Source organism: Pelobates fuscus, chromosome 12, assembly GCF_036172605.1.
Source record: "Pelobates fuscus isolate aPelFus1 chromosome 12, aPelFus1.pri, whole genome shotgun sequence".
Lineage (NCBI taxonomy): Eukaryota > Metazoa > Chordata > Amphibia > Anura > Pelobatidae > Pelobates > Pelobates fuscus.
In genome coordinates, this window is record NC_086328.1 from 1,815,314 (window position 1) to 1,833,073 (window position 17,760).

The 17,760-nt window shown below is 43.8% G+C and overlaps 1 protein-coding gene across 6 annotated transcripts in view; it reads right to left on the minus strand.

The window, feature by feature from the left end:
* The window catches only part of NDRG4 (NDRG family member 4), an 86,700-nt gene that overhangs the window by 53,773 nt on the left and 15,167 nt on the right, over positions 1–17,760 (minus strand). For 5 of the 6 annotated variants that reach the window (XM_063438005.1, XM_063438001.1, XM_063438004.1 and 2 more), the window contains exon 3: positions 15,799–15,843. In XM_063438005.1, coding sequence (XP_063294075.1) covers positions 15,799–15,843 — 45 coding nt within the window. Of the gene's footprint in view, positions 1–2,229; positions 2,372–15,798; positions 15,844–17,760 lie in introns of those variants that run through there. The other variant, XM_063438002.1, reaches the window with a different exon arrangement.

The following is a 17,760-nucleotide window of genomic DNA, read 5'->3' on the forward strand; positions in this document are numbered from 1 at the left end:
ATTTAACCCTCTACATGCCAGAGACCTCCATAGCATAATTTAACCCTCTACATGCCAGAGATCTCCACAGCATCATTTAACCCTCTACATGCCAGAGACCTCCACAGCATCATTTAACCCTCTACATGCCAGAGACCTCCATAGCATCATTTAACCCTCTATATGCTAGAGACCTCCATAGCATAATTTAACCCTCTACATGCCAGAGACCTCCATAGCATCATTTAACCCTCTACATGCCAGAGACCTCCATAGCATCATTTAACCCTCTACATGCCAGAGATCTCCACAGGATCATTTAACCCTCTACATGCCAGAGACCTCCATAGCATCATTTAACCCTCTACATGCCAGAGACCTCCACAGCATCATTTAACCCTCTACATGCCAGAGACCTCCACAGCATCATTTAACCCTCTACATGCCAGAGACCTCTATAGCATAATTTAACCCTCTACATGCCAGAGACCTCCACAGCATCATTTAACCCTTTACATACCAGAGACCTCCATAGCATCATTTAACCCTCTACACGCCAGAGACCTCCATAGCATCATTTAACCCTCTACATGCCAGAGACCTCAATAGCATCATTTAACCCTTTACATGCCAGAGACCCGCAGAGCATCATTTAACCCTTTACGTGCTAGAGACTTGCAAAGCATCATTTAAACCTTTACGTGCCAGAGACCTGCAGAGCATCACTTAACTTGCAGAGCATTATGTATCCCGTGCTATCAGACCTGCAGAGCACTACGTATCCCATGCTATCAGACCTGCAGAGCACTATGTATCCCGTGCTGTCAGACCCGCAGAGCACTATGTATCCCGTGCTATCAGATCTGCAGAGCACTATGTATCCCATGCTATCAGACCTGCAGAGCACTGTGTATCCCGTGCTATCAGACCTGCAGAGCATTATGTATCCCGTGCTATCAGACCTGCAGAGCATTATGTATCCTGTGCTATCAGATCTGCAGAGCACTATGTATCCCATGCTATCAGACCTGCAGAGCATTATGTATCCCGTGCTATCAGACCTGCAGAGCACTATGTATCCCATGCTATCAGACCTGCAGAGCATTATGTATCCCATGCTATCAGACCTGCAGAGCATTATGTATCCCGTGCTATCAGACCTGCAGAGCACTATGTATCCCATGCTATCAGACCTGCAGAGCATTATGTATCCCGTGCTATCAGTCCTGCAGAGCACTATGTATCCCATGCTATCAGACCTGCAGAGCACTATGTATCCTGTGCTGTCAGACCTGCAGAGCATTATGTATCCCGTGCTATCAGACCCGCAGAGCATTATGTATCCTGTGCTATCAGACCTGCAGAGCACTATGTATCCCGCGCTATCAGACCCGCAGAGCATTATGTATCCCGTGCTATCAGACCTGCAGAGCACTATGTATCCCGTGCTATCAGACTCGCAGAGCATTATGTATCCCGTGCTATCAGACCTGCAGAGCACTATGTATCCCGTGCTATCAGACCTGCAGAGCACTATGTATCCCGTGCTATCAGACCCGCAGAGCATTATGTATCCCATGCTATCAGACCTGCAGAGCACTATGTATCCTATGCTATCAGACCTGCAGAGCATTATGTATCCCATGCTATCAGACCTGCAGAGCATTATGTATCCCGTGCTATCAGACCTGCAGAGCACTATGTATCCCGTGCTATCAGACCTGCAGAGCACTATGTACTATGTATCCCGTGCTATCAGACCCGCAGAGCATTATGTATCCCATGCTATCAGACCTGCAGAGCACTATGTATCCCGTGCTATCAGACCTGCAGAGCACTATGTATCCCGTGCTATCAGACTCGCAGAGCATTATGTATCCCGTGCTATCAGACCTGCAGAGCACTATGTATCCCGTGCTATCAGACCCGCAGAGCATTATGTATCCCATGCTATCAGACCTGCAGAGCATTATGTATCCCATGCTATCAGACCTGCAGAGCACTATGTATCCCATGCTATCAGACCTGCAGAGCAGGTGGTTCTGCCTATAGCTTCCAGAGCCTGTCCTTTCTGACATGGTGACATTGGAAGTTCTTATGACCTTGGCCAATGTCCCTGTGTCACGAAGAGCGCCATATTCAGACAGAGGGCTTCAATGGATGCAGTACACCTTGCTGGCTTCAAACCTCATTATCTCCATCACACACTGCAGCTAACTCTGCACCCCAAGCTCCCAGCAAGACACTCACCCCATCCCAGCACTCCGGCATGACGAGGGACGAGAAGGGTGGATGGAGAGAGAGATGCTCAGACAGAGGAGCATGCAGCTGTGCAGTGTCTGTAAAACTGGATTCCTCCTCAGCATCCTCCATCCCCCTCCCTTCTTTTACTGCAGAGAGCAGCATGCTGTCATTGGCTGACAGTAAAAAATCCCACCCTCGGCTTCTGCCTTATCTCAGATCAATAACCTGAGCCATACCCCCTTACATCAATAAAGGCAGGACCCTCTGAGAGAGCCAACTGCATCAAACACATCAATCCCAGGAGACCCACACAGGGCCAAATCTGGACATCAACCAGCCACTCCCAAACTTTTACCGACATCCACATTGTGATCATCTCCTATAGCTACCACCCCCCGTCACAACCAAGAACTACCAACACCCAGACCACCCCCCCGCCACAACCAAGAACTACCAACACCCAGACCCTTCCGCCACAACCAATAACTACCAACACCCAGACCCCCCCGCCACAACCAAGAACTACTAACACCCAGACCCTCCCGCCACAACCAATAACTACCAACACCCAGACCCCCCGCCGCCACAACCAATAACTACCAACACCCAGACCCCCCCCCCGCCACAACCAATAACTACCAACACCCAGACCCCCCGCCGCCACAACCAATAACTACCAACACCCAGACCGCCCCCCCCGCCACAACCAAGAACTACCATCACCCAGACCACCCCCCGCCACAACCAAGAACTACCAACACCCAGACCCCCCGCCGCCACAACCAATAACTACCAACACCCAGACCCCCCGCCGCCACAACCAATAACTACCAACACCCAGACCCCCCGCCGCCACAACCAATAACTACCAACACCCAGACCCCCCCGCCACAACCAAGAACTACCAACACCCAGACCGCCCCCCGCAACAACCAAGAACTACCAACACCCAGACCCCCTCGTCACAACCAATAACTACCAACACCCAGACCGCCCCCCCCGCCACAACCAATAACTACCAACACCCAGACCGCCCCCGCGCCACAACCAAGAACTACCAACACCCAGTCCCCCGCCGCCACAACCAATAACTACCAACACCCAGACCGCCCCCCCGCCACAACCAATAACTACCAACACCCAGACCCCCCCCGCCACAACCAATAACTACCAACACCCAGACCCCCCCCGCCACAACCAATAACTACCAACACCCAGACCCCCCCCGCCACAACCAAGAACTACCAACACCCAGACCCCCCGCCACAACCAATAACTACCAACACCCAGACCCCCCCGCCACAACCAAGAACTACTAACACCCAGACCCCCACGCCACAACCAAGAACTACCAACACCCAGACCCCCACGCCACAACCAACAACTACCAACACCCAGACCCCCGCCACAACCAATAACTACCAACACCCAGACCCCCCCGCCACAACCAAGAACTACCAACACCCAGACCCCCCCGCCACAACCAAGAACTACCAACACCCAGACCCCCCCGCCACAACCAAGAACTACCAACACCCAGACCGCCCCCCGCAACAACCAAGAACTACCAACACCCAGACCCCCTCGTCACAACCAATAACTACCAACACCCAGACCGCCCCCCCCGCCACAACCAATAACTACCAACACCCAGACCGCCCCCGCGCCACAACCAAGAACTACCAACACCCAGTCCCCCGCCGCCACAACCAATAACTACCAACACCCAGACCGCCCCCCCGCCACAACCAATAACTACCAACACCCAGACCCCCCCCGCCACAACCAATAACTACCAACACCCAGACCCCCCCCGCCACAACCAATAACTACCAACACCCAGACCCCCCCCGCCACAACCAAGAACTACCAACACCCAGACCCCCCGCCACAACCAATAACTACCAACACCCAGACCCCCCGCCACAACCAAGAACTACTAACACCCAGACCCCCACGCCACAACCAAGAACTACCAACACCCAGACCCCCACGCCACAACCAACAACTACCAACACCCAGACCCCCCAGCCACAACCAAGAACTACCAACACCCAGACCCCCACGCCACAACCAACAACTACCAACACCCAGACCCCCCGCCACAACCAATAACTACCAAAACCCAGACCCCCCCGCCACAACCAAGAACTACCAACACCCAGACCCCCCCGCCACAACCAAGAACTACCAACACCCAGACCCCCCCGCCACAACCAAGAACTACCAACACCCAGACCCCCCCGCCACAACCAATAACTACCAACACCCAGACCCCCCCGCGACAACCAAGAACTACCAACACCCAGACCCCCCCGCCACAACCAAGAACTACCAACACCCAGACCCCCCCGCTACAACCAATAACTACCAACACCCAGACCCCCCGCCACAACCAATAACTACCAACACCCAGACCCCCCCGCCACAACCAAGAACTACCAGCACCCAGACCCCCCCGCCACAACCAAGAACTACCAACACCCAGACCCCCCCGCGACAACCAATAACTACCAACACCCAGACCCCCCCGCCACAACCAATAACTACCAACACCCAGACCGCCCCCCTGCCACAACCAATAGCTACCGACACCAAGAACCCCCCCGCCACAACCAATAACTACCAACACCCGGATCCCCCCACAACCAACAACTACCAACACCCAGACCCCCCCGCCACAACCAAGAACTACCAACACCCAGACCCCCACGCCACAACCAACAACTACCAACACCCAGACCCCCCGCCACAACCAATAACTACCAACACCCAGACCCCCCCCGCCACAACCAAGAACTACCAACACCCAGACCCCCCCGCCACAACCAATAACTACCAACACCCAGACCCCCCCGCCACAACCAAGAACTACCAACACCCAGACCCCCCGCCAAGACCAATAACTACCAACACCCAGACCCCCCGCCACAACCAAGAACTACCAACACCCAGACCCCCCCGCCACAACCAATAACTACCAACACCCAGACCCCCCCGCCACAACCAATAACTACCAACACCCAGACCCCCCCGCCACAACCAAGAACTACCAACACCCAGATCCCCCCGCCACAACCAAGAACTACCAACACCCAGACCCCCCCACCACAACCAAGAACTACCAACACCCAGACCCCCCCGCCACAACCAAGAACTACCAACACCCAGATCCCCCCGCCACAACCAAGAACTACCAACACCCAGACCCCCCCACCACAACCAAGAACTACCAACACCCAGACCCCACCGTCACAACCAATAACTACCAACACCCAGACCCCCCCGCCACAACCAAGAACTACCAACACCCAGACCCCACCGTCACAACCAATAACTACCAACATCCAGACGGCCCCCCGCGGGTTGTGGTCTAGACCTTGATTGGGCCATTTTGATGTAGATGGCTCATGAATTTTTTTTATTTATAAGAGCCTTTGCCAGCCCTCCCCATTTATCTCCGCCCAGACGTTCCGTGTCTGTCCAATCACAGACTCCCAATGCAGCTCAACGTGAAGTCTTTACAAGGCAGGTGTTTTGAGCAATTGTTGCCTCTTAAGGTTATCTCCACTGAGCTAAACAAACCAGGAAGTAACAGGATTGTCTGATTGTCAGAAGGTTAATTTAGAAGAAGCCCCTTTTTTAAAAATACAGAATCTGATAAGAAAACCTTGTTAAAAACGACCACTATAGTCACCCAGACCACTTCAGCTCAATAAAGTGGTCTGCGTGCCAGGTCCCCCAGGTTTTAGCCCTTCAGAGAAGCTGCTATGTTTACATTTGGGGTTAATCCGGCCTCTAGTGGCCGTCTTCCCGACAGCTGCTAGAGGCGCTTCTGCGCGTGCAGAACGTCCATAGGAAAGCATTGAGAAATGCTTTCCTATGGGCGTTTTTAATGCGCGTGCGGCTCTGGCCGCGCATGCACATTTGGCTCCACTCAGGAGCTGACATCAGAGGGGAAGGAGAGGTCACCAGCACCGAGGGAGCTGGATAAAGGTAAGTGGCTGAAGGGGTTTTAACCCCTTAAGGAAAGCGGGAGTGGGGTTCTGAGTAAAACGGGTTTGTTTTCCTGGCACTATAGTAATCCTTTGAGTAGATAATTCCACATCTTTACTGTCCTTACTGTAAAGAACCCTTTCCTGTTCTGTAAGTGAAATCGCCTTTCTTCCAGTCTCAATGGGTGACCTCTAGGTAGGTGTGTGTATACATACACATACGTTGGTTACATATTTGCTTGTACTGACGCTGTATATATTTGTACAGTGCTATCATATCCTGTCTGAGGTCCTGTTTACTAAAGAAACCAAATAGCATTTTTCTCGCTTTAATTCAGAACACTATAAGGGACACTATAGTCACCAAAACAAATACAGCTTAATGTATAATATACAGCTTAATGTACGTTATACAGCTTAATGTATAATATACAGCTTAATGTATAATATACAGCTTAATGTACGTTATACAGCTTAATGTATAATATACAGCTTAATGTATAATATACAGCTTAATGTACGGCATACAGCTTAATGTATAATATACAGCTTAATGTACGGCATACAGCTTAATGTATAATATACAGCTTAATGTACGTTATACAGCTTAATGTACAGCATACAGCTTAATGTATAATATACAGCGTAATGTACGGCATACAGCTTAATGTACGTTATACAGCTTAATGTATAATATACAGCTTAATGTACGGCATACAGCTTAATGTATAATATACAGCTTAATGTACGTTATACAGCTTAATGTACAGCATACAGCTTAATGTATAATATACAGCTTAATGTACGTTATACAGCTTAATGTATAATATACAGCTTAATGTACGGCATACAGCTTAATGTATAATATAAAGCTTAATGTACGGCATACAGCTTAATGTATAATATACAGCTTAATGTACGTTATACAGCTTAATGTATAATATACAGCTTAATGTACGGCATACAGCTTAATGTACGGCATACAGCTTAATGTATAATATACAGCTTAATGTACGTTATACAGCTTAATGTACAGCATACAGCTTAATGTATAATATACAGCTTAATGTACGTTATACAGCTTAATGTATAATATACAGCTTAATGTACGGCATACAGCTTAATGTACGGCATACAGCTTAATGTATAATATACAGCTTAATGTACGTTATACAGCTTAATGTACAGCATACAGCTTAATGTATAATATACAGCTTAATGTACGTTATACAGCTTAATGTATAATATACAGCTTAATGTACGGCATACAGCTTAATGTATAATATAAAGCTTAATGTACGGCATACAGCTTAATGTATAATATACAGCTTAATGTACGGCATACAGCTTAATGTATAATATAAAGCTTAATGTACGGCATACAGCTTAATGTATAATATACAGCTTAATGTACGTTATACAGCTTAATGTATAATATACAGCTTAATGTACGGCATACAGCTTAATGTACGGCATACAGCTTAATGTATAATATACAGCTTAATGTACGTTATACAGCTTAATGTACAGCATACAGCTTAATGTATAATATACAGCTTAATGTACGTTATACAGCTTAATGTATAATATACAGCTTAATGTACGGCATACAGCTTAATGTACGGCATACAGCTTAATGTATAATATACAGCTTAATGTACGTTATACAGCTTAATGTACAGCATACAGCTTAATGTATAATATACAGCTTAATGTACGTTATACAGCTTAATGTATAATATACAGCTTAATGTACGGCATACAGCTTAATGTATAATATAAAGCTTAATGTACGGCATACAGCTTAATGTATAATATACAGCTTAATGTACGTATACAGCTTAATGTATAATATACAGCTTAATGTACGTTATACAGCTTAATGTATAATATACAGCTTAATGTACGGCATACAGCTTAATGTATAATATACAGCTTAATGTACAGCATACAGCTTAATGTATAATATACAGCTTAATGTATAATATACAGCTTAATGTACGGCATACAGCTTAATGTATAATATACAGCTTAATGTACGGCATACAGCTTAATGTACGGCATACAGCTTAATGTATGGCATACAGCTTAATGTACGGCATACAGCTTAATGTATAATATACAGCTTAATGTACGGCATACAGCTTAATGTACGGCATACAGCTTAATGTATAATATACAGCTTAATGTACGGCATACAGCTTAATGTATAATATACAGTTTAATGTACGGCATACAGCTTAATATACGGCATACAGCTTAATGTATGGCATACAGCTTAATGTACGGCATACAGCTTAATGTATAATATACAGCTTAATGTACGGCATACAGCTTAATGTACGGCATACAGCTTAATGTACGGCATACAGCTTAATGTATAATATACAGCTTAATGTACGGCATACAGCTTAATGTACGGCATACAGCCTAATGTATAATATACAGCTTAATGTATAATATACAGCTTAATGTACGGCATACAGCTTAATGTATAATATACAGCTTAATGTACGGCATACAGCTTAATGTACGGCATACAGCCTAATGTATAATATACAGCTTAATGTACGGCATACAGCTTAATGTACGGCATACAGCTTAATGTATAATATACAGCTTAATGTACGGCATACAGCTTAATGTACGGCATACAGCTTAATGTACGGCATACAGCTTAATGTATAATATACAGCTTAATGTTCGGCATACAGCTTAATGTATAATATACAGCTTAATGTATAATATACAGCTTAATGTACGGCATACAGCTTAATGTACGGCATACAGCTTAATGTACGGCATACAGCTTAATGTATAATATACAGCTTAATGTTCGGCATACAGCTTAATGTACGGCATACAGCTTAATGTATAATATACAGCTTAATGTTCGGCATACAGCTTAATGTACGGCATACAGCTTAATGTACGGCATACAGCTTAATGTACGTTATACAGCTTAATGTACAATATACAGCTTAATGTATAATATACAGCTTAATGTACGGCATACAGCTTAATGTATAATATACAGCTTAATGTACGGCATACAGCTTAATGTATAATATACAGCTTAATGTACGGCATACAGCTTAATGTATAATATACAGCTTAATGTACGGCATACAGCTTAATGTACGGCATACAGCTTAATGTACAGTATATACAGCTAAATGTATAATATACAGCTTAATGTACGGCATACAGCTTAATGTATAATATACAGCTTAATGTACGGCATACAGCTTAATGTACGGCATACAGCTTAATGTACAGTATATACAGCTAAATGTATAATATACAGCTTAATGTACGGCATACAGCTTAATGTATAATATACAGCTTAATGTATAATATACAGCTAAATGTATAATATACAGCTTAATGTACGGCATACAGCTTAATGTACGTTATACAGCTTAATGTATAATATACAGCTTAATGTACGGCATACAGCTTAATGTATAATATACAGCTTAATGTATAATATAAAGCTTAATGTACGGCATACAGCTTAATGTATAATATACAGCTTAATGTATAATATACAGCTTAATGTACGGCATACAGCTTAATGTATAATATACAGCTTAATGTATAATATAAAGCTTAATGTACGGCATACAGCTTAATGTATAATATACAGCTTAATGTATAATATACAGCTTAATGTACGGCATACAGCTTAATGTATAATATACAGCTTAATGTATAATATACAGCTTAATGTACAGCATACAGCTTAATGTATAATATACAGCTTAATGTATAATATGAAGCTTAATGTACGGCATACAGCTTAATGTATAATATACAGCTTAATGTACGGTATACAGCTTAATGTACGTTATACAGCTTAATGTATAATATACAGCTTAATGTACAGCATACAGCTTAATGTACGGCACACAGCTTAATGTATAATATACAGCTTAATGTACGGCATACAGCTTAATGTACAGCATACAGCTTAATGTATAATATACAGCTTAATGTACGGCATACAGCTTAATGTACGGCATACAGCGTAATGTATAATATACAGCTTAATGTACGGCATACAGCTTAATGTATAATATACAGCTTAATGTACGGCATACAGCTTAATGTATAGTATACAGCTTAATGTACGTTATACAGCTTAATGTACGGCATACAGCTTAATGTACAATATACAGCTTAATGTACGGCATACAGCTTAATGTATAATATACAGCTTACTGTACGGTATATACAGCTTAATGTAAAATATACAGCTTAATGTACGGTATACAGCTTAATGTATAATATACAGCTTAATGTACGGCATACAGCTTAATATACGGCATACAGCTTAATGTATAATATACAGCTTAATGTTCGGCATACAGCTTAATGTACGGTATACAGCGTAATGTACGGCATACAGCTTAATGTATAATATACAGCTTAATGTATAATATACAGCTTAATGTACGGCATACAGCTTAATGTACGGTATACAGCGTAATGTACGGCATACAGCTTAATGTATGGCATACAGCTTAATGTACAGTATACAGCTTAATGTACGGCATACAGCTTAATGTACAGTATACAGCTTAATGTACGGCATACAGCTTAATGTACGGTATACAGCGTAATGTACGGCATACAGCTTAATGTATAATATACAGCTTAATGTACAGCATACAGCTTAATGTATAATATACAGCTTAATGTACGGCATACAGCGTAATGTATAATATACAGCTTAATGTACGGCATACAGCTTAATGTATAATATACAGCTGAATGTACAGCATACAGCTTAATGTACGGTATACAGCTTAATGTATAATATACAGCTTAATGTACGGCATACAGCTTAATGTACGGCATACAGCTTAATGTACGGCATACAGCTTAATGTATAATATACAGCTTAATGTACGGCATACAGCGTAATGTATAATATACAGCTTAATGTACAGCATACAGCTTAATGTATAATATACAGCTTAATGTATAATATAAAGCTTAATGTACGGCATACAGCTTAATGTATAATATACAGCTTAATGTACGGTATACAGCTTAATGTACAGCATACAGCTTAATGTACAATATACAGCTTAATGTACGCATACAGCTTAATGTATAGTATACAGCTTAATGTACGGCATACAGCTTAATGTACGGCATACAGCTTAATGTATAATATACAGCTTAATGTACGGCATACAGCCTAATGTACAATATACAGCTTAATGTACGGCATACAGCTTAATGTATAATATACAGCTTAATGTACGGCATACAGCTTAATGTATAATATACAGCGTAATGTACGGCATACAGCTTAATGTACGGCATACAGCCTAATGTATAATATACAGCGTAATGTACGGCATACAGCTTAATGTACGGCATACAGCCTAATGTACGGCATACAGCTTAATGTATGGTATACAGCTTAATGTACGCATACAGCTTAATGTACGCATACAGCTTAATGTATAATATACAGCTTAATGTACGCATACAGCTTAATGTATAGTATACAGCTTAATGTACGCATACAGCTTAATGTACGGCATACAGCTTAATGTATGGCATACAGCTTAATGTACGGCATACAGCTTAATGTACAATATACAGCTTAATGTACGGGATACAGCTTAATGTATAATATACAGCTTAATGTACGGCATACAGCTTAATATACGGCATACAGCTTAATGTATAATATACAGCTTAATGTACGGCATACAGCTTAATGTATAATATACAGCTTAATGTACGGCATACAGCTTAATGTATAATATACAGCTTAATGTACGGTATACAGCTTAATGTATAATATACAGCTTAATGTACGGCATACAGCTTAATATACGGCATACAGCTTAATGTATAATATACAGCTTAATGTACGGCATACAGCTTAATGTATAATATACAGCTTAATGTACGGCATACAGCTTAATGTACGGCATACAGCCTAATGTATAATATACAGCTTAATGTACGGCATACAGCTTAATGTACGGCATACAGCTTAATGTACGCATACAGCTTAATGTACGGCATACAGCTTAATGTACGGCATACAGCTTAATGTACGCATACAGCTTAATGTACAGCATACAGCTTAATGTACGCATACAGCTTAATGTATAATATACAGCTTAATGTAGTTGTTCTAGTTAGTATAATAGCTCCCTTCAGGCATTTTAATACAAACACTGTATTTTCAGAGAAAAGGCAGTGTTTACATTGCCCCATGGACACCTCCAAGTGGCCACTGGAGGTGATTCCTGGCTCAGTGCTGCACAGTAAGCAGCACTGCCATTCAGCGTCTCCACCCTCTGAATGGAGATGCAAAATGTTCCTCAAAATTTGATTCAATGCATCTCTTTCAGGAGGTGTTGATTGTCCAAAACAGCATTTTTCCCCACCCCCTTGCAAATTTTAGCCAATCCAATGCTTTCCCCCCAATGGGAAAGCATTGGATTGGCAAAAAATTGGCAATTCTCATGATGTCACCAAGGTGGCGGATCGGGCCGCGCTGGAAATAAGGCGAATTTTAATTCCTTCTGAGGGGGCTAAGGGGGGGGGGGGAGGCAAGCCACTTAAATGGTGCGTTTAACACTATGGGGTCACGAATACATGTTTGTGTTCCTGACTCTATAGTGTTCCTTTAATATTACTTTTGGAACTCACCTCTGCACTTCTTCTAGTTCTGCAATATCCTTTAAAGCTGGTGCGGAGAATTGCACGTATTTTCAAGGTGGGGTCTGGTTTATAAAAAGGCAAAATTATATTTTCTTCACTTGAATCAATACCCCTTTTCATACACATGTACAGAAGTAAGTCTCTAGAGCCGCAGATATTCCCCAACACAGCACCATAATCCCAGAGATTCCCTAACACGGCACCATAATCCCAGATTCCCCGACACGGCACCATAATCCCAGAGATTCCCTAACACGGCACCATAATCCCAGATTCCCCGACACTGCACCATAATCCCAGAGATTCCCTAACACAGCACCATAATCCCAGAGATTCCCTAACACGGCACCATAATCCCAGATTCCCCAACACGGCACCATAATCCCAGAGATTCCCTAACACGGCACCATAATCCCAGATTCCCCAACACGGCACCATAATCCCAGAGATTCCCTAACACAGCACCATAATCCCAGATTCCCCAATACGGCACCATAATCCCAGAGATTCCCTAACACAGCACCATAATCCCAGATTCCCCAACACGGCACCATAATCCCAGAGATTCCCTAACACGGCACCATAATCCCAGATTCCCCAACACGGCACCATAATCCCAGAGATTCCCTAACACGGCACCATAATCCCAGATTCCCCAACACGGCACCATAATCCCAGAGATTCCCTAACACGGCACCATAATCCCAGATTCCCCAACACGGCACCATAATCCCAGAGATTCCCTAACACGGCACCATAATCCCAGATTCCCCAACACGGCACCATAATCCCAGAGATTCCCTAACACGGCACCATAATCCCAGATTCCCCAACACGGCACCATAATCCCAGAGATTCCCTAACACGGCACCATAATCCCAGATTCCCCAACACGGCACCATAATCCCAGAGATTCCCTAACACAGCACCATAATCCCAGATTCCCCAATACGGCACCATAATCCCAGAGATTCCCTAACACAGCACCATAATCCCAGATTCCCCAACACGGCACCATAATCCCAGAGATTCCCTAACACGGCACCATAATCCCAGATTCCCCAAAACGGCACCATAATCCCAGAGATTCCCTAACACGGCACCATAATCCCAGATTCCCCAATACGGCACCATAATCCCAGAGATTCCCTAACACAGCACCATAATCCCAGATTCCCCAACACGGCACCATAATTCCAGAGATTCCCTAACACAGCACCATAATCCCAGATTCCCCAAAACGGCACCATAATCCCAGAGATTCCCTAACACGGCACCATAATCCCAGATTCCCCAACACGGCACCATAATCCCAGAGATTCCCTAACACGGCACCATAATCCCAGATTCCCCGACACTGCACCATAATCCCAGAGATTCCCTAACACAGCACCATAATCCCAGATTCCCCAACACGGCACCATAATCCCAGAGTCCCCAACACGGCACCATAATCCCAGAGATTCCCTAACACAGCACCATAATCCCAGATTCCCCAACACGGCACCATAATCCCAGAGATTCCCCAACACGGCACCATAATCCCAGAGATTCCCTAACACAGCACCATAATCCCAGATTCCCCAACACGGCACCATAATCCCAGAGATTACCTAACACAGAACCATAATCCAAGATTCCCCAATACGGCACCATAATCCCAGAGATTCCCGAACACGGCACCATAATCCCAGATTCCCCAACACGGCACCATAATCCCAGAGATTCCCCAACACGGCACCATAATCCCAGAGATTCCCCAATAAGGCACCATAATCCCAGAGATTCCCCAACACGGCACCATAATCCCAGATTCCCCAACACGGCACCATAATCCCAGAGATTCCCCAACACGGCACCATAATCCCAGAGATTCCCTGAGACGGCACCATAATCCCAGATTCCCCAACATGGCACCATTTTCCCAGATTCCGCAACAGGGAACCATAAACAGAGAGATTCCCCAACACGGAACCATAAACACAGATTCCCCAACACGGCACCATAAACACAGAGATTCCCCAACACGGAACCATGAACACAGAGATTCCCCAACATGGAACCATAAACACAGAGATTCCCCAACATGGAACCAAACTCACAGATTCCTCAACACGGAACCATAAACACAGAGATTCCCCAACACGGAACCATAAACACAGAGATTCCCCAACACGGAACCATAGACACAGAGATTCCCCCAACATAGAACCATAATCACAGATTCCTCAACACGGAACCATAAACAGAGAGATTCCCCAACATGGAACCATAAACACAGAGATTCCCCAACATGGAACCATAATCACAGATTTCTCAACACGGAACCATAAACAGAGAGATTCCCCAACACGGAACCATAAACACAGAGATTCCCCAACACGGAACCATAAACACAGAGATTCCCCAACATGGAACCATAAACACAGAGGTTCCCCAACATGGAACCATAATCACAGATTCCTCAACACGGAACCATAAACAGAGAGATTCCCCAACATGGAACCATAAACACAGAGATTCCCCAACACGGAACCATAAACACAGAGATTCCCCAACACGGAACCATAAACACAGAGATTCCCCAACATGGAACCATAAACACAGAGATTCCCCAACATGGAACCATAAACACAGAGATTCCCCAACATGGAACCATAAACACAGAGATTCCCCAACATGGAACCATAAACACAGAGATTCCCCAACATGGAACCATAAACACAGAGATTCCCCAACATGGAACCATAAACACAGAGATTCCCCAACATGGAACCATAAACACAGAGATTCCCCAACAAGGAACCATAAACAGAGAGATTCCCCAACAAGGAACCATAAACACAGAGATTCATCCAAAACTAAGATAGAAGAAACTTACTTTCCAATCAGTGTCGGTGGCAGACAGAAAGGTATCAGCTGACTCCTGAAATATAAAATCAATCATTAGTTAGGACACAAAATATGTAAAATATTGAAAAGTAAAATACATTTCTTCTTTTGAGGCAAATCTGTAAATTCTACTGGAAACGGTATTCTAAGTTACTAAGAGCTTCCTTACAGTTGCAACAAAAAGTATGTGAACCCTTTGGAATGATATGGATTTCTGCACAAATTGATCATAAAATGTGATCTGATCATCATCTAAGTCACAACAATAGACAATCACAGTCTGCTTAAACTAATAACACACAAAGAATGAAATGTTGCCATGTTTTTATTGAACACACCATGTAAACATTCACAGTGCAGGTGGAAAAAGTATGTGAACCCTTGGATTTAATAACTGGTTGAACCTCCTTTGGCAGCAATAACTTCAACCAAACGTTTCCTGTAGTTGCAGATCAGACGTGCACAATGGTCAGGAGTAATTCTTGACCATTCCTCTTTCCAGAACTGTTTCAGTTCAGCAATATTCTTGGGATGTCTAGTGTGAATCGTTTTTGAGGTCATGCCACAGCATCTCAATCGGATTGAGGTCAGGGATCTGACTGGGCCACTTCAGAAGGCGTATTTTCTTCTGTTGAGGACATTCTGTTGTTGATTTACTTCTATGCTTTGGGTCATTGTCCTGTTGCAACATCCATCTTCTGTTGAGCTTCAGCTGGTAGACAGATGGCCTTAAGTTCTCCTGCAAAATGTCTTGATAAACTTGGGAATTCATTTTTCCTTCGATGATAGCAATCCGTCCAGGCCCTAACGCAGCAAAGCAGCCCCAAACCATGATGCCCCCACCACCATACTTCACAGTTGGGATGAGGTTTTGATGTTGGTGTGGTGTGCCTCTTTTTCGCCACACATAGTGTTGTGTGTTTCTTCCAAACAACTCAACTTTGGTTTCATCTGTCCACAGAATATTTTACCAGTACTGCTGTGGAACATCCAGGTGCTCTTGTGCAAACTGTAAACGTGCAGCAATGTTTTGTTTGGACAGCAGTGGCTTCCTCTGTGGTATCCTCCCATGAAATCCATGCTTGTTTAGTGTTTTACGTATTGTAGATTCGCTAACAGGGATGTTAGCATTTGCCAATGACTCTAGGATTCTTCTTCACCTCAATGAGCAGTCTGCGCTGTGCTCTTGCAGTCATCTTTACCGGATGGCCACTCCTAGGGAGAGTAGCAGCAGTGCTGAACTTTCTCCATTTATAGACAATTTGAACAGCAAGGCTTTTGGAGATACTTTTATAACCCTTTCCAGCTTTATGCAAGTCAACAATTCTTACTCGTAGGTCTTCTGAGAGCTCTTTTGTGCGAGGCATCATTCACATCAGGCAATGCTTCTTGTGAAAAGCAAACAGAACTGGTGTGTGTGTTTTTTTTCTAGGGCAGGGCAGCTGTAACCAACACCTCCAATCTCATCTCATTGATTGGACTCCAGTTGGCTGACCTCTCACTCCAATTAGCTCTTGGAGATGTCATTAGTCTAGGGGTTCACATACTTTTTCCACCTGCACTGTGAATGTTTACATGGTGTGTTCAATAAAAACATGGCAACATTTCATTCTGTGTGTGTTATTAGTTTAAGCAGACTGTGATTGTCTATTGTTGTGACTTAGATGATGATCAGATCACATTTTATGACCAATTTGTGCAGAAATCCATATCATTCCAAAGGGTTCACATACTTTTTCTTGCAACATGTAGAATACATCATACACACTGGGAGCTAGGCACTAGAAACGTATAGCTTATTACAGTGTTACGAGTGGCTCTTTAATGTTAATTGTATTATTGTGCCAAGAACTTAAAACAAACATTTATACAGTGCAATACGTTAAATGGTGCGTAGTGGCTGTTTAGTCACGGGCTGGGCAGTTTAATCTTGTGTTGACTTCCTTTTTTG